General features: G+C 51.9%; 1 protein-coding gene across 7 annotated transcripts in view; it reads left to right on the top strand.

The window, feature by feature from the left end:
• LOC144128781 (uncharacterized) overlaps window positions 1–18,327 on the top strand; it is a 221,445-nt gene that overhangs the window by 176,415 nt on the left and 26,703 nt on the right. For all 7 annotated transcript variants that reach the window (XM_077662482.1, XM_077662478.1, XM_077662483.1 and 4 more), the window contains one exon: window positions 14,225–16,267. In XM_077662482.1, the coding sequence (XP_077518608.1) occupies window positions 14,590–16,260 (1,671 nt within the window). In that variant the 5' untranslated portion in view covers window positions 14,225–14,589 and the 3' untranslated portion in view covers window positions 16,261–16,267. The remainder of the gene's footprint in view (window positions 1–14,224; window positions 16,268–18,327) is intronic.

Here is an 18,327-nt window from a genome sequence, read left to right as displayed (position 1 = left end):
GTTTCCAAAAACTTACTTGTCGTTTTCAACACAGCTGTAAAGGTAGAACCTTAAATTACAACCATTAAGGTATGTTGCTTTAGAGAAGTTAATGACGAGTTATGGAGAGCACAGCGCCAATCAAACAAAAAAATCTAACTTCCAAGAAAATATTGCTTAGTTCGTTGTGCTGCGTACTATATTTGTACCACGATGCATATCTTTGACATGTTCACCCTACTTTCGGCAGCCAGCAAGGGGCCGTTTATTCGAGGAACTAACTCAACGAACGTCGTCTTGTTTCGATATCGCAACTCACATCCTGTCGGAGAGTCCACACAAACACTGCGCGACAACAGCAGCGTCTGCTTGTCCCGAAATTTCGTACGAGAAAAGCAATTACAGCTTCGCTCGTTCGCCGGGACGGTGAACGAGTGAGGGACAGCTGCCCGCAGCCTGGTCTCCCCTCATGCCACAGTCGGGATCTCGGCCCTCGCGTAAAAGCAGGACGCGTCTCGGCCTGGGGGGCGCCCAGTTTTTCCTCCGCCCCGTTTTAATGACGTCCCTCCGAGCGCGCGCGTGTTTTGGCCGCCGCAAAAGCAGCAACAGCCCGCTGCAAAACGTCGCGACTCGGGAAAGCGAACCATTATGCAAAGCAGGTTCCCCAGCGCGCGCAGGCAGCAGCGGCGGCGCAGTCGTCCTAATGACGACTGCGTTGCGCATGCTGTGCGGGCGCGCTCGCGTTTCTCTCTCTCTCTCTCTCTTTCACTCCCTGCAATCCGCGCGCTTTGTGCAGAGAAGGTCGGCGTTCCGCTGGCACAGCAAAAGGACAGCGCTTCGCCACCGGAGCGCCCAGGAAGTGGGTAGTAAGGGAAGGGTAGGGGGGGGGGGGGGGGGGGGGGGGGTCTCGCGTTGCTCCCGTCCCAAGAGCGATTTATTTCATAGGAGAGCGCAAAGGGCTTACCGCGCCCGCCACGGATTAGAACTCTGGCGCGGCGCCCGGGTAGCTTACGCCGCGAGCTGACGCCAAAAAGTTACCGCGGCTCCTTTTTCTTCCCCTCACTCTTTCGTTCCCCACGCTGGGAATGCGGGAAGAGATTAGTGAGCGATAACTCTCTTAGTGAGCTCGAAAGCGAAGCGCAACGTGTTTACGACTGCAACCTACAAAAAGACTCGGCACACGTGTCGGGAATAAGCGCGTTATAATATCTGCTCCGAAAGGAAATTGAGTTTGTTGCTCGGAAACGGCGTCTGGTAAGTCGCGCGAGAATGGCCGCAGTATACTGGCAATAAATGAACTCACCTGTGGCCAGCAAGCGGAATTGCTGCTTTAGTAATGCGCTTCTGTTTACCGTGCAAGACGTGTGCTTTCAGTATGAACCTTTTATATATTTCGCTGTTTACGTTAAGAAGTGAAAGATTCAGTGGAAAAAGTTATTTTCCAATTCTGACAAATGCCTCCTGCTCTTCAAAGCTGATATACTGCCACACTGGCATTAATACACTGCAGCCATTCCAACATGAAGCTGGAGGAAATCTCCAGGAAACCTGTAAATACCTGTGTCACAGGTGCTCTGGTAAAGAAAAGAGTGCTAAAGAGAAAGTGATGAGAGGATGCAATCATGTGCATTACCGTTCCCTCACCACAGCCTTCCAATTCGTGCCATCTTTGAGCAGCTTATTCTCTGAAATGCACCGGGAAACAGTTAAATGAGGAACCGCGAAACTATCCTGGCCTCTGCTTCGCGTGGAATATCGGAACGCGTGCGGCGCCTTAATGGCGCCAATGAGAGCGGGCTCGTTTCGCAAACACAGTCCGGGTTCCGGCCGGCAATCTCGGGGTCACTGACGCTGGCAATGGAACCGCGCTTAGCCGTGACGCCGCAGCGCAATCAAGCAGCTCACTTTTTCCACGGGGTGTGGCCTGAATCTGCAAATGCGCACGCCAGGTAAATCACAGCGCTGGTTGGGCCTTTGGGGGGGGGGGGGGGGGGGGGGGGGAGTAGTTGACTCAGGCAAGCAGAAACAAGCCAGTGCCAGGCCGCACGCGAATCAGGCGAAAGCGGGTGGGCGCGAATTGGCCTCATCCCATTCTATCCTTTATTTTTTGCTTTGAAATAAAGCCATCTTCAATATCACAGCGTTGCGTAGTCCCCCGTAACCTTGCGCAAAAAAAAGGCAATTGGCGAAATTGCGGCACCGCTTACGCGTAGCCGCACGTGCAGGGGAACGACAAACGTTTGTGCACGGTGGATACCCCGCACATCGAGACCCCCCGAGCGAAGGAAGCCGCTTTGGCGGGAGTGCCTGGACATGCTTGCAGAGCATCGCTGTTGACTATTTTGACCCTAATTTCGTGCAGCCGCGGCGTGTACAGCTAGCTGTTATGTGTGCAGTAACGGTCGCTGTTCGTATACGAACGTTTTGAAACGATTAGAGCGCTTCCGCGCGACGATGGTAATGATCGTTTTCATTCATGACTACGGTCGCCGCTATGTTAGAAAGACATCACGCTGGAAGAGCAAAGATTACTAGAGAATTGGATGGCGGTAAGGGGGAGTGTCTTAGATTTTACGTTACATGAGACAGTTCGGAGGCGAAACGCGGAGGTGCCCGTGTGCTGTGCGATGTCAGTGCGCGTTAAAGATCCCCAGGTGGTCGAAATTATCCGGAGCACTCCACTGCAGCACCTCTTTCTTCCTTTCTCCTTGCACTTCCTTCTTTATCCTTTTCCTTACGACGCGGTTCAGGTGTCCGCCGATATGTGAGACAGATACTGCGCCATTTCCTTTTCCCGAAAACCAATTTTCATTTTCACGAGACAGTTCGCATTAGCCCTGTGAAAGTACTTTAGGAGGATTTCGTCTGAATGGTGTCTTGATGTGTGGAGGCATTTGTGGTCAAAGCGTTGCTGAGAGGCGCCGAATTAATACGGCTTAGAGGCCGTAGTGTCAGTCAGGCCGAGTGTAACCGCTGACTGAAAAAAAAGTCACCTCAGAGAAGTAATTAGTTATGGGTGCACGTGAACCAAATGATTGGTCTGTATGGCCACGAGCCTCGACTGGACTCTCGGAAGAAAATGAGTTGTGGGAGCGCCTTTCGGTAGAGTATACACTTGTCCCATATTTCACTCCTTTTGGTAGAACCGAAGCACTCTTGCGGAGCCAGAGTGCAGCGCACGCCCTACGCTGGATTGATATATGTCTCCTATTAAGAATATTTGGAAAAAGAAGAGCTGCAGCCAATCGGGGAATTGAATCGATGAACTTTCAGTCCGTGGACCGACTGCGTTACCCTATTGACTGCCGCTGTTTTTTGTAGCGATAGCTACATTACGGTAGCATTTCGAGCCTTCAGCGTGGTGGCGGCACGTGGCGGCGGCGGCGCCCCGTCACCACCGCCACGTGTCCCGTGTGTTGGTCACGAGCCACGCGGTGCGGATCAGCTGCTGCTGCCTGCGACGCGGCGCGCCGGCGAAACCGAGCTGCAACAGCTGTGCGCATGCGCCGTGTCAAGTGGGACGAAGATGGAGGAACGCCCAGCGAAACGGAGCGGCGAAAGACTGACTTTGCAGTTCGACTGAGCAAGTTCCACTCGGTCAGCTGTATCTGTCGCATCACTCCAGGTTTAACCAGGGCTAGAGCGCCGCCAACTTTTTTTTTATTATTCCAGCTGCTTGACTACCTACCACTTGCATGGACGTGTTTGTTTTTTGAAATATCGTTTATGCTTTGCTTTGATTTTCATGACGGTTTCCTGCGAACATTTTGAGCGTCCGTTGGTCCAACTGGATTCAAAGATTGCTGCCGCGTTAGCGCTTGCTTCATCTAAACGATGAAGAAAATAGCCGCACACTGCAAAAACATTTAGCTCCGATGGAATTTCACGGCGTAGGGTATGTTGAAGGTTAGACCTTCGTGAACGCATATAACAGGCGCCTTGCGTTACTCTTTGCATTAAATATCTTCTATAGCGTAAGTTGCGCTCACATCGAGCATTTTCACCGTAGTAGCACTGCAGCATAAAGCAGACTTGTCTAAATTTAACCTAACTCAGCTTATTACAAAGCCCACGCGGTTGGCCGGTCCTAGTGCTTACATTATTTTTTTTAGATTCTAGCTAAAAATCCCGATGCTTGTTTTGCAATATTTCATCTTGATGGTTTTTCTGAACTTGATATCATCACTGGTTACATATCAATCACCGCATCCTCGAAAGGAAACCGTGATCACCCACGCACTACAACGAAGGAAGCGAAGCGTGCGCTTCCGCCGGAGCAGGCGTTGGGGCGCATCACTCTGTGCAGCAGTCTCGCGAGAGCAAAGAGTGCTGGGGTATTTTTATTTCCGGGGGCTTAGTTTGCGGCTTTGTTATCTGCGACTAAAACTATCTATTCATGGTAGACCAACCCCCCTCAAGAGGAAAAAAAAACACTTTTTAGTGCGCTGTTAACGCTCTTTCACCCAATTTATAATCATGCATTGCTTCACGACAATTTCTTTAATTCACCTTTAGCAGTTTTTTCATGCCGTGACCATGCTGTCAAGATCAAACGCATCACATGTCACACTTCATTTTATGCCAAATCACTCATACCAAAATAAATCCCAGTGACTAGAACCGGCTTGCATATAATGTCGCCACTGAAATGACTGCAGCAATTTGAATTGCTTTAAAAAGTGAAAACGACGTGTAGTTTTTCTGATACTTCCATTCTGCTCATCAACTGCGTTTTTCGTCTATTTTTTTGTGTTGTTTTTATCTTGCTCTTTTAAAAATATTAATTTTGCGTGTTGTATTTCCGCTACATTTGGAAAATTGCAGATTACCTATCTCTTGTGTTTTCCAGCTTTGCTTATTGTTTTTTTTGGTGATATTAGTCGCTTTTTACTATATTTTCAAGTTTACTGTGGGCCACCCCTTGCGTAACACCCTCGCAGTGAGGTCATTTAAAGGTATTTCTTGAAATTAATTTAAACGCGGCAGATCACTAAATTTTTTACGAGGGTTACGCGGAAGTGTTTTCCTTGAATCAAAGCGTCCTTTGTTTCTGCGAACCGTTTTTCGCGCAGGATCTCTGATTTTTAACAGATGTTCGAAAGCGTGAATGGAACCTTCGAACGGCATGAAATATTTTGACGTAGAGATAGAGCTATAATTCTTTCGCAAAAATTGCGAAAGCTACGAAATAGCCTCATACTCATGCGCGAAAGTGCCTGCCTTCGCTGAATGGCACTTATTGATAGCCGTTGTTCAGATATGGCACTTTTTTCCTGCCGCTCAAAAGGAGTTCTGTTTGTTTATATTACGCAGAATCAACGACACACTTTTTTTGCGAAAGACGCAGGTCTTTCATATGCATGTACAATGCATCGCACAAACGAAGAAAGTAAACATCTTCCAACTCGTTGTGGCCGCAGAGAGTGTGTACAGGCAGTCCTGCTATCTGCCGAAGGTGGCGTTTCACTCCTCGGGCAATTAAGGCGGGGTAAACAGTTGCCTGAGTGATTATAGCGGCCGCTGTACTATTTCTGACAGAGTGCAAATTCTTCGAGTGTATGCCGTGTTCATGCGGGGAAGAATGGCTGAATGCCGCTGTCCTAATCTGCGTGCTATCATTTCCGAGAGACCAATGAATTGCTGGGCCCTGGAATCGCATCTCGTGAAATGTGACATTAGTTTACTTTTAAAGCTTTTGTTTCGTCTCGAAATGCCTTGCGGGCTGGAAGCTAGTGTGGAAGGCCCAGCACAATACATGCAACCAGGTCAGCGCAGCACGCGCTGAGTTCGTGCCATTCCTGACGCTGTGCCATTCTTTCGACAGCTAGCTTCGTCTTTTTGCCCCCCCCCCCCCCCCTCCCCCCCCCCCCCCCCCCTCTCTCTCTCTCTCTCTCTCTCTCTCTCTCTCTCTCTCTCTCTCTCTCTCTCTCTCTCTCTCTCTCTTTTTACGGCGCTATGTTTGGCGCGTTTTTCTTTTCTATCTTTTAAGAAATGTTCCGTACGAAATAAATTAGGTCTCTTCGTTTCTATCTTTCTTTCTGCATCTTGTCTCTGCTTTGTTTCGTACTTGCACGTTTGGTTCAAGCAAGTTGGCTGGCAGCGGCTTATTGCTGTAGTGGCTCAATGAATGACGTGATAATAACGTGAAGAACGTATGCTTGCCTCTATATGGCTCGCCCGTGAGGTTTCTAAAGAGTTCGTCTTGGCCGTGATATCAAGAGGAAACGGGTAAAAGTGTTTCACTTCCATCATCCTCTGCGTTTGCCATCAGTTTTGTAAGCTGCCGTTTAAGTACGCAACTCAGACACCAGCACATGAAACTAGCATCATACTTCGGCTGTAGCCGCTTGATATATTTGCTGATCGTCACCCCATAAGGACTGAAGGCGACAGCTTTTCAGCTGACGTTCACTCTCACTTGAAAAACATGACAATCTACTTCCGGGCAACGCGTATGTGCCCATGGTATGATGAATGAGCTTATCAGGAGCAAGTTTAAAGAGATTGCTCAGAAGAAAAAAAAAACAATAGGACCTATAGCTGCTTTTCTGCACAAACTCTTCAGCAGGGCTGTGTAGTTGTCAGCAATAGAGTCAAAATAAAGATAAAAGGAAAAAAGAAGCAGCCATCGCTGTGAACTTTTGAACATGCCTCATCATCGCCACTTGCTTCCCATGATCAAGGAGAAACCGTCTCGGGTGCAGCAGGATTAGCTAACAGCCGGCAACTTTTGGTCCCCCTGAAGGGCATGAGCGCAAATCGAGATATGCCCATAGCACTTCGCGCATGCGAAACTAAGCCCGGCAGGCGTGCATATCTAGCTATGTTCCACATTGAAGGAATGAAGAAAAACACCTGTTTAACGAAAGTCTGCCGCATTTGAAGGAGCTCCAAACTTGTGCTCCCATGACATGCGTACGCAATCTTTCTCAATCCGTGCATGTTCGCTTCAGTCCAGGTATAAAGTGCTCGTGAAAGAAGACTCGAAAGCTTGGGAAAGTTTTCTCGACATTTTTGCCGCACAGTTATAGTCAGTATTTGACACAATGTGAATAAATACTTTATTAATAACCGCCATCAAGAGAGATTATGGTTCCCTGCTCAGGAGCAGAAGGTCTTGCTTTGCTCGCCCAAAACGGCTCACGCTAACACGTGTATCGCGTCTGCAAAACCACAAACACTGCGCAAGTGGCCTATCCCGTGGGAACCGAAACACTTCCAGGGGACAATGCAGCGCCTTGCAAGAGGACACGTGTGGCGATGACAGAGAGCGGAAGAATATTTCTGCGGCAGCGTCGCATCAACGTCGCCGGGTAGAGAACGGGATAGCCGGCTGAATCCCTTTCGCGAGAGCCCGAAGCTGGTTAGGAGAAGAGGGCCACGGTGTGTAGCGAGGGAGAGGCGCATTCAAACATCGATCGCTCGGAGAAGCGCCCCGCCGCCGGCCGCCTCACCACGTAGGGGGGCACCGCGCACTCGCTCGCTGCAGGTCGGCAGGAGGGCGCACCAAATGAAGACGGGACCCCTGTCCCGCCGCCGCATGCCCCTTGACTCCTGGTGCCCCGTGTTTGACGCCCGTAAGGAATTCAGGCTGGTCGGCGGGCCGATCAAACACTCGTCGAGTATGGGGCGCCGCGGCCGCGGTCAGGTTGGAGCGCGGCAGCAGCGAAGACCCCTCGTGGCGTCCGCTATCGATCCGCCGTCTCCTGCGGCTTTCTCCGTTGGCGCTGGGATCCGCCAAGGTGCGCGCGGGGCTTATGCGGCGCCGCTGCTGACGGAGGCAGCAGCAGGCCTCGGCCGACGCTCTCGCCCAAGCGAAGGAGAGCTTGGGAGCGGCGGGGAAAGGTGGGGGGGGGGGGGGGTCCTTTTTGCCAGCGAGGTAGGGGTTGGAGGGTAACGCATGGGTATGGCCTGGAAAAAAGCAACAACGAAAAGTGGGCGGCGGTAGTCTGCAGTGGTGCTTTGGAGGAATCACATCGTTGAGCCTTCTGAGGCATGATGAGCATGTACGCATGGCACGATTTTGAGCCCGCGCCACATGCTACGAATACGCGTGAACAGAAATGTTTTCGTTTTAATAATGGTTGTCGCTGTGTATGGTGCAAACGCGTTGGTGCGAAAAACTGAACGGCAATTCATAGCTGCGCATACTGTAAGTTCGGCTCTTTCCTTGTGCACTGCTGCTTAACAGTGCAAACACGCTTTACAGGGGTACAATAAAAAAAAAAAAGCCGTTATCACGTTATTTCCTCCCGCTATCACCAGTTCATGATCATGGAATCTAGCTTTAATTTAAGAATATTATAATTAGGTGGCCTGCTGTAGCTTGATGTAACCATATGCAGAGTACATCACGTAGCTAAATACGGTAATAATGTTACCTCCCTGGACACAGATGTGCTGTCAAAGGTCCCTCGGCGAGATTTTTACGCCGAATTTATCGATACTCGCTCCATTTGAACATGTTCAACAAAGCACCAACATATCACCTGCTTTTAATTTCACCGTCATCGTGCGCGCCATGCCCATGAAAAAAATCGAGGAATGGCGTTCCAAAAAGACGAGCGAAAAGGTGTCGTCGTGTGTCGCTGGGTGCTGTAGACTTCGGCAGAAGCTCTAGTATCTAGAGCTGGTCCCATCGCCAAGTATTCTCTAACATCAGAACGAGAACGTAACACAAGCATAGCGGCTGGGCTCGGTAGAGCCGACGGCTAAAAATGGGCCATCAGCATCGCGAATGGGAGCTACCGTACTGAGGCAGAGCAGACACGTACCTGATGCTACCGCCGTAATGATTTAAACTACATGCAGAGTTGATGGCGTTACACAAATTTAGCCTGGCCAGAAGGGTTTCTAACGATGTTTAATAATAATAATTGGTTTTCTGGGGAAAGGAAATGGCGCAGTATCTGTCTCATATATCGTTGGACACCTGAACCGCGCCGTAAGGGAAGGGATGAGGGAGGGAGTGAAAGAAGAAAGAGAAATAGGTGCCGTAGTGGAGGGCTCCGGCATAATTTCGACCACCTGGGGATCTTTAACGTGCACTGACATCGCACAGCACACGGGCGGCTTAGCGTTTTTCCTCCACAAAAACGCAGCCGCCGCGGTCGGGTTCGAACCCGGGAACTCCGGATCAGTAGTCGAGCGCCCTAACCACTGAGCCACCGCGTCGGGTAATTTAGAAGTGAAGTTTCAAGCCAAACGCTACAATTATGAGCTGAAAAGAATTTCGCGCATGACGAGATATATGCTGGAAAATTGGTTTTTGAGGAAAGGAAGTGAAGCAGTAACACTCTCACATATCTCGATGGACACCCGAACCGCGCCGTAAGTGAAGGGTTAAAGGAGGGAGTGAAAAGAGAAATGAAGAAAGAGGTACCGTAGTGGAGGCCTCCGGAATAACTGCGCCCACGTTGGGATCTTTAACGTGCGCTGACATCGCACAGCACACGGGCGCCTTTGCGTTTCGCCTCCATGGAAACACGGCCGCCGCGGTCGGTTTCCAACTCAGGTACTCCGGATCAGTCGACGAGTGCCCTAACCAGTGAGGCAAGGAGCGCAATGGGTCAGGGCTCTTACTAGCAAATCTGCAAGCAGGCTAAACTGAACAACGGACCGTGAAACGTACGCCACCCTGTGAGCCCGCCACATATTGCAATTTGGGCCTCCCTTAGGGCCCATGCAGACGTTCAATTTATTTCATCAGATACAATTCAGATTTAGCTTTCCAGCCAGAAAGTTGAGAGCGAATGTATGTAAATTTTTACATTTTTGGTGGAATTCTTGATTAGATATTAGAGCGAGCACGTACTTTATTTGAAATCCTCAGAAGCGTTACATGAGCGGATTTGGGGCATTCGCTCGTGTGGCCACTGATCGGCCTACCCAGTGCTGACACGGCGTCCTTACGTTCATAGACAAGTAGAGTTTTCTATCGCACCATACTAGGCCACTGGCGCTATGAATGTACGAGAAAGTCTTTTATGCAGCTGTCATTCTAGGAAGATAACGAAGCTGTTTTATTCCCTTAGTAGTTTGACGAAACATGTTTTAGTACAAAACTAAACTACGGAGACTCTTATTTGCATTACATGCGAGGAATGCGATAGCATTACAATAAGCGAATTTTATAACAGACCACAACGCCGATTTTTTTTCCGTATTGTGGCTTCTCTATGTGGCGATGCAGCTGGAGAGAGGGGCGGGGGGAGAGATGGTAGGTAGTACATCTCTTGACTTGTCAACGTCATTACTGTCTCGACCAATAAGCTAATGTTGTGACATACCACAACGCCGGCTCGACCAATCCGCGAATTTTATAACAGACCAAAGCGCTGTTTTTTTTCTTCCCAGTGGAGAGAAAGGGAGGTGGCAGGTGTGGCAGGTGGAACGTCACGGGACCTGATGGCGCCACGACTGTCTCGACCAATCAGTGAATCTTGCGACAGCACACAACGCCAATTCGACCAATCAGTGAACTTTAAAACAAACCAAAACAACCGCTTTTTTTTCGTCATGAGGCTTCTAAAGCTATGGTATTAGTAAGTGCGAAATAACTTCTAGTGTGAATTGCAGCAATTGCTCTCGTGTGAATTATACACACAATAGATGTTTTGTGAACCGCACTAAGGAGATCATAAACACAACCCGGACGTAGGCAGCTTCTTTCTATTGTGATGTCGACCACAGCGTTAAGATGTGTGCATATTATCTCAATTATTTGGTGCGGGATGAAATCGGGTATTAAACGCTGCACATGCAGCACTTCTCCGCAACACTCAATCATCCGTGGTGTACGAACACTGTCGCCATAATTATCGGTCTCCTGCCACTGGTTCGGCAATCAATCTAAAGGCGGCCACTCATTCGCCCATTTTATTACGACCTGTGGGACACTTCACGGCCACGTGAGCGACCTCTTCGAAACGGAGTTATGTTGATGCTCCAGGTAATCACTGCTGTACTGCTTATGGCTGTTCATGTCGACGTTACAGATAAGATTTCATTTTCTTCCTACCACTTTCTTCTTTTATTCTTAGCCCTTTCCTCTGCATAGTGCAGAGCCCTTTCTGCCAACACTTTACTTTCTTACGATTTGGGCCAATTATGCGAACAGCGATTGATTTCGCGGCATCTGGTTTCAGTTCATATACTCAAAAAAAAAAGAGACTGAAAAGTTTAGCTAAACAGTTCTCCACGTAAATTTTTTCTATGCACGAGAGTTGGCGCATGTTCGGTTAGCGTATAATTTTTGTAGAGATTCTCTCGATCGTAATGTAACCTCGTCTACAGACAGTGAGGACTGATTTGCATGCCAAATTGAAGGCATCAGGTTGTGTTAGAGTGGGGCATTGCATCTGGCATTGCGTCTGGGTTTCTTTTCAATCATTTTATTTTTGTCAAATACTGTCGGAATCCGTTGGCTTCATTACGACTCTGCAATCCTCTTAATAGTTTTTCTAGCAGTGGGACTGATGAAAATTTTGTGCTTGGTGCAGAAAACATTACTGTCAAAACCCAATAGCCGGCCACGTGTAATTTATTTTTGTAGCGAAAGGTGCACCAGAAAGGTTTTCCGGAGTTCCCCGCGTCCTCCTGAAAGTGTGCCTGTGAGATACTCAAAGATGCCACGTCTCAGGGGTCACATTTTTTCTCCTTTCTGGCCACTGTTAATGCACAATTGGAGAATTTATATGTTATCTCTTTGCATATAAGGATGTGAACAATGTCGGCTAGGCCATATTCCAGTGGGGCTAATGCGAAGGGTCTCTGCCAAAGAGAGGGGGTGGGAGGAGGGGAATACATTTCGCTGTCATCAGTTCTTCGCCCCTGTGGAGGCATATTTTTTGCATGCCATAACTTAACGATGATCGGTGGGATCAGATGCACTGGGTCGTAGGGTATTCGGGTGCAGAGTTGCAGCAAGCAGGCAGCCGAGATAATACCACTCCAGAAGACTATCAAGCATATGTGCCTGCCATAAAACAGGCCTCCGTGATCGAAGCCTCCCCCGAAAGTCAAAGCTGAGTTCCATTAAAAGCTTCGCTTGCGAAAGGAAGCGGACGTTCGATACTCTGCTCCCATACACACGGAGCGCGCCTGCGGCACTTGCGTACGTTCACTGCAGCCCATAGGGCTCACGGGGGCACGTGCACGTTGCGTATATTGTCTGCCGTGAAACGAATCTTCCTCGCTCCGGGAGCTCCGAGCTGGGCCTTTAGTGCTGGTGGCGAACGTCAAACTCTCGATCACACGGAGTTTTAAACGCCACCTCCTCTGTTGCCGAAGAGGCAAACGAGCTCCCGCTTCGGCGTTGATGGCTCATGCAAAGCCCTTCTAAAACTCGCCCGGAGAGAAAGGGGCAGAAATGCAGCGCTGTCGGAACACGCCCGGAGCATGAGCGCAGAGGCTGCGCAAGCGGTTATAAATCCAGGGGTTCCCCAGAGGGGAAAGGTAGCGTATTTCCTTTGCTCTCGTGACAGCGAAGATTGCGAGAAATCACGGATGGCAAAAAGAAAACAAGAACGAAACAACGAGGCCAAAAGGTCGAGAAGTGCGGAGAGAGCTCGTTCCCGTAACCGCCTCAGTGCGAATCTCCCAGTGTCGAGCCATAAAAAGTCCTCGGCTTGTCGCCTAAGGCTGCGCTGGGGGTCGTTTTCACTAGGTTGCTCCGAGAAAGCTGCTACAATAACAGGCGAAACAACCGGAGCAGCTCGGCCGGAAAGAAACGCGCGAAAATTTGAGTGGTAGAAAAACTGGCGAGATGGAAAGGCCATTGTGATGGGAAGCGGGGTAGGCCACTGTGAACCCGGTGCTCTGTTTTCTACGCGGTTCTTCTCTTCTTCTTTTCTTCCAACGGGTGAAGCACACTGTCTACGCATACCAGTTGGGAACGGCGGCGCGCACAAACGCGCAGCCAGAGGGCGCTCATTGTGTTCTCCGCTCGTCAAACCTTTTTAGCATTTTTACGCCTCCCTCGTTTTCCAATCGCGGCGCGCGCGCGCGCACTATTTCCCGGGCAGGGCGCCGACGCTGCAACGGCGAGACGGACGAGCCCCGTGCTGCCGCCGGCCGGGGCACGCAAGCGCCAGCCAGCGTGCTCAGTCTAGGCGCACGTAGGCCAAGCGCTCTCTCGACTGCGCCGCTGCTGATCGCGCAGAGCTCGTGTTTTATTGACAGTGGAAGTGGAGTCGCGGCCCCGCGTGCCGACAACGCGCGGAAGGGAGCGACGGACCGGGCGGGCAGGCGCGACCTTCATTCAAAGTGCATGCGTGGCGCGCATTTGGGGCTCTTTTTCTTTACGGCGCTGCAGAGCGCGCTCTGGATACCTCCGTCGTCCCCGTCGCAAGAGGTTCGTGGAGAACGGGTGGAGGGGAGTCACCGCCAGTGAGCAGGCGTTCGCTTGCCCATGCGACTGTACTAAGAGCCCCCTCTCCCCCCTCCCCCATCCCCCCCCCCCCCCCCCCGCACCGGGTGCCGGCGCTTATGTAGGCAGATGCCGTACGTGCTGGCGTCTCTTTTCAGCGTGCCCGTCTGGTTATGCCCTCGGCGGCGTTTCTGTAGCACGTAAACGCTTTTTCAGAGACCGTAAAACGTTCAACTGCAGGCCTCCTGGCTATGAAGGCAGAGGACCAGTGTTAAGCTTTGCCTTGTTTCTTTGTGATTTCATATTTAACTTGTTTTTTTTTGGGGGGGGGGGGGACATGAGGACGGGACAGATGAGAACAAAAGCGACGCTATAGGCAGAACTTTCCGTCATCGGCCATCAAACACGTGAGACCTACCATAAATAGGCTGATGAACCGTGCTAAGCGAACTGTGAGGCAAATCTGCAGTGCAGAGTGACCCGACATGACGCGAAAGAAAGTTGACAACTTCACCAAGATTGTCTAATTTATCCTATAATTCTGGGAACTACGAGGAACTGTAATTTTTATTCTTTCCTTTTATGCCTGCTGAGCATGGATTTATTTCCTACGGTCTGAGAGGGCGAGTAAAGTTGGTAGCATGTACAGAATCACACTATCTAAATTTCGCCACTGGCTGCGCACAAATGGCGCTGCTGTATTGTGGAAATTATTTGGAACTCAGTTGCTGTATTATGCAAAATGCGCACTTAATGAGGGTTGTATCGGAGGCCAGAAACCATGCTGCGTCGGGATTGAGGCGATGTCCTGCGCTTGTCACCCGTAAAATGCCATTCATTGGCCGAGTTTCTCACTCTGTGTATATTTATTTACAGGTTTCCAGGGTCGACTTTTGAAGACAAAGCCTCGTCAAGAACTCGCTTCACTGAGTGACACTGCTTCAATATGCTAAGGGTCTCCGCCCAGTCGGATCGAAGCCCTAGTTCGCATCTGCGGTCCATGACGACGCAAGCACTAGTGCTCTGCACACCACAGCATGCAAACCCCGTCGCGCACCAGCGCCGGCAATAAATGCGACCACCTGCCGTGCGCAGGACGCTCGACCATGCACCGAGCGAGGTGCCGCGTCTTCGGTGACCGTGACAGCTGACAACGGCTGCAAGGACATGTGACCAGGTTGGGCCGCGTGTTCCACCGATGGCCGCGGCGCGCAGAGCTCCTTGACGGGGGCTCGCCCACGATGCGCCGGGCTTCTTCGTGGCGAACCTTTGCTCCGAGAGCCCTCCTGTCACTGGCCATGGTGACCGCCGTCGTGGCGGGCGCCGGCGGCGCGCCAACCCCGGCGACCCCCAGCTGTCCGTCGGTGTGCAGTTGCAAGTGGAGTGGCGGCAAGCGCACCGCCGAGTGCGCGGGCTTGTCGGGCAGCGTCCCGCAGCACCTTCCTGGGGACACGCAAGTGCTCAACCTGACGGGCAACATCCTCAAGACGCTGCCGGGCGGCCACTTTCAGCAGGCGCGTCTGGTGCACCTGCAGCGAATCTACCTCTCGCGCTGCGGCATCGTCCTGATGGCGGACGACGCCTTCCGAGGGCTCAACAACCTCGTCGAGCTCGACCTCAGCCACAACTTCCTCACGGCCGTTCCCAAGCTGGCGCCCTACTGCCCGCTGCTGCGCCGGCTCCAGCTTAGCGCCAACCCGATCCAGAGGCTCGGAGGTCACAGCTTCCGGGGTCTGCATAGCCTCGTCTCTCTAGAGCTCAGCCAGTGCCAGCTCGCTTGGCTCGAAACGGATGTGTTCGCCGACCTGCAGTCGCTCGAGGTGCTTCGACTGGATGGCAATCGGCTGCGCTCTCTTCCACCGGACGGCCTGAGACTGCCGCCGCTCCACTCGTTGGACCTGAGCGACAATCCGTGGCACTGCGACTGCAGCCTACGCAGCCTGCGCCAGTGGATGCAGCGGCACAACGTTCCTCTTTCGGTGCCGCCACGCTGTGAGGGGCCGCCCAGGCTCGCTCGCCATCTCTGGTCGCAGCTGGAACCAGACGACTTCGCGTGCGCGCCAAGGGTCGCGGCCACCGAACTTCGCGTGGGTGCCGTGGAAGGCGAGAACGCCACCCTGCAGTGCGACCTCGACTCCCTTCCGGCTGCCAACGTTCGGTGGCTGTGGAGGAGTCGCGCCATCGCCAACCTGTCGCTCATGTCGTTCGGGCGGCAGATGTACTTGCTGCGCGCCCACCAGAACGGCCGCCAGCAGTCCAGCACACTCACTATCATCAACGTGATGCTCAAGGACAGCGGGCGGTACCTGTGCGCGGCAGCAAACCGGGCCGGAAACCAGACGGCCAACGTGACACTGATCGTGCGACCGCGTTCGGCCGACCTGGCCGCCCTGTCGCCGTCCGAGATTGGCGGCATCGTGCTGGGCCTCCTCCTGCTCCTGGCGTTGGTAGCGGCGTCGGCCTGCTTGCTGGCCGTGCGCCGGCCGGTCCGAGGAGCGCGGGGCGCCGCGGCCAAAGAGACCCAGATGAGGCTCGAGTCCCTGCTGCTCGAGTCCAAGCAGCGCTCGTCAGACGCCGGCAGCCTGCAGACCGAAGAGCAGTCGGGCAGCCCGGCTCCGCTGCTGAACGCCTCCAAGAAGCCGCCGGCCACCACCAAGTCGGGCATCGTGGCCGCGGTGTTGCGCGGCGAATATCGGACTCTGCGCGCGTGTCGTGGCGGCGCCAAGGAGGACGGTGACGTGGTGACGGACGCCGTGCGAGTGTCTGCGGGCACGCCCAGGCACGAACAGGTGTGCGCGACCAGGAAGAGGCCTCTGGGTCTGGTGGCCAACCCGCTGTCGCCCGGCGCGCGCGACTCGCCGGACGAAGGTCTCGGCGACGAACGAGAGTACGAGACGGACATCCTGGACTGACCTGTCGGTGAGTGAGACGCGTAGTATGTGCGCTCTTTCAGCAGCCTTCGCCGCTGGGGTTGGGCAGGAAAAGGACAGGAGGTAGTCGGGGCGATTAAGTACTGAGAAAGAAAAATGTGTGCAGAGCCAAGGGCTCAGGTTTGCCTCACTGACTCAGTTTAAGTGACTACGGTGTGACCTACCCGTTATCTATTGTTATTAGTCTTCGTGACATGTCACGTTGATGCTGATCGTCTAAGTGCAGAGATTCAAAAGTGTGTTTTTCACTTGCTGGTAAATGTTGGTGTTTTTTTCTGGAAAAGAGTAAACCGTATAGTTGCGCCCAAAGCACAAAAAATGTGCGGGGCAGGAGCGTTGTTTTTTATTTTGAAGGCATTTTTCATTACTCCATTGTATGCCATCCTTACCGTTTGGAATGTGAATACAATGAGAATGTGCGATGGGGTTTTAAAGCTGCTGCTCATGGCATTTTTCAAGAAACTAAAGATTAAAGGCGATACAAAATCGTTATCTGTTTCTATGCAAAATTCGGAGGTTTGCGGATGTGTTACAATGAGTCGCTGAAACAGTAAGAGATTGCCAGTGCCATAAGATGTTCGGACATGCCGCTATTTAATGCGTATATGCGGTATCGAATATATAATGAGAAACCGATGGAAAGTGGTCTCTACAAGCTTCTCCCAACAGGCGTTTTATGAACAATATTCGGGCAACAAGAAGATCTTGGAGAATGTCTGTGGAACACGGTAGGTGAACGGGGCAACAGGTCGAATTTTTGCACACAGTGCAATATGCATTAGTAGCTTGCCTTTAGAGTGGCAAGAAAATTTATCAACAGCGTAGTCACTGAAGTCAGCAGCTCGGGAAACGCTGCGAGTGCCATGCTTCGTCGACTCAGTACCATTTTATGTCACCTACATTGTACAGGCTGTAGACTTTATGGCACACTTTAGAGATCGGGTAGAAATGTGTAATAAAGAAAGGCAAGGTCCTCACTACGGTTATTGGTGAACGCATGTGCACAATACTCACTATTGGCGGGAAAGGTAATAAAGCACGCGTTGCGAACACCAGTCAGATTACTCAGTATTACCAATGTTACGAAGCCAAAGAGCGCTCCAGTCTTAAACGACAATCAGTGTAATGTTTTGAATGCACCGATACAACGTCGCGCATTGCTCCACCGCAGAGAACGCTGGCCCAATGCCGCTGCCTCTGGACGCAGGATCATTGCAAAGCCAAGTGCGCCGCGGCCGTACGCAGCAGCGTGCCGTTTACGAGGGGATATGTATAAATCATAACCACCTCTGCTGACTGTGCACAAACAAGATTTACGCGTTGCAAAACGTGCGCGTCACGTCTGATAGAAAGAAACTGCGGAGCGGAGCCGTTTGCGTGCTTACGCGATTCGCCTCCCGGACTCGTAGATTGCAGCGGACGGCGTTAGTATTCACTGCGCGGCTGCGGCTCTCGCAACGGCCGCCTCGGCGCGCAGTTGACGGCCCACTCTGCAATGCACTTCACGCAGTTCGTTGAACGGGACGCCGAACTGCGTGAAGTGCACTGCCAGCGTGGGCCGTCCAACTGCAGCGCCCGAGGCCTGCCGTTGCCGAGAGCCCGCTCGCCGCTCCAGTGGCACTCGGTGGATGCGCGGCCGTTCCTGCTGTAGGATGCAGTGCGGCGCATTTGCTCGCATTTGCGAAACCGATGCGCAGTGAAGCGCACTAGATCGGAGAGCGACATCAGCTGACACGCATTGCGAAGAACTGAAGGATCGCACTGGGTCATTAACTTAGCTTAGAGCGCATTACCAGCCAAGGTTTAAAAATATAAACAAGGCAGAGATAAGGGCGAGTGGATTAACCGGAACACTGACTATTTTCTCTGCCTTTTAGTGAAGGAGAGTAAGCGGAGAGGGAAAAAGACAAGAGACAAAGGAATGTGACGAGAAATCTCAACAGATGCGCAATGTAAACCCGCCGCGGTGGCTCAGTGGTTAGAGCGCTCGGCTACTGATCCGGAGTTCCCGGGTTCGAACCCGACCGCGGCGGCTGCGTTTTTACGGGC

This window comes from Amblyomma americanum, chromosome 4 (assembly GCF_052857255.1).
Source record: "Amblyomma americanum isolate KBUSLIRL-KWMA chromosome 4, ASM5285725v1, whole genome shotgun sequence".
NCBI classification, from domain to species: Eukaryota; Metazoa; Arthropoda; class Arachnida; order Ixodida; family Ixodidae; genus Amblyomma; species Amblyomma americanum.
This window is presented reverse-complemented; position numbering and strand designations above follow the sequence as displayed.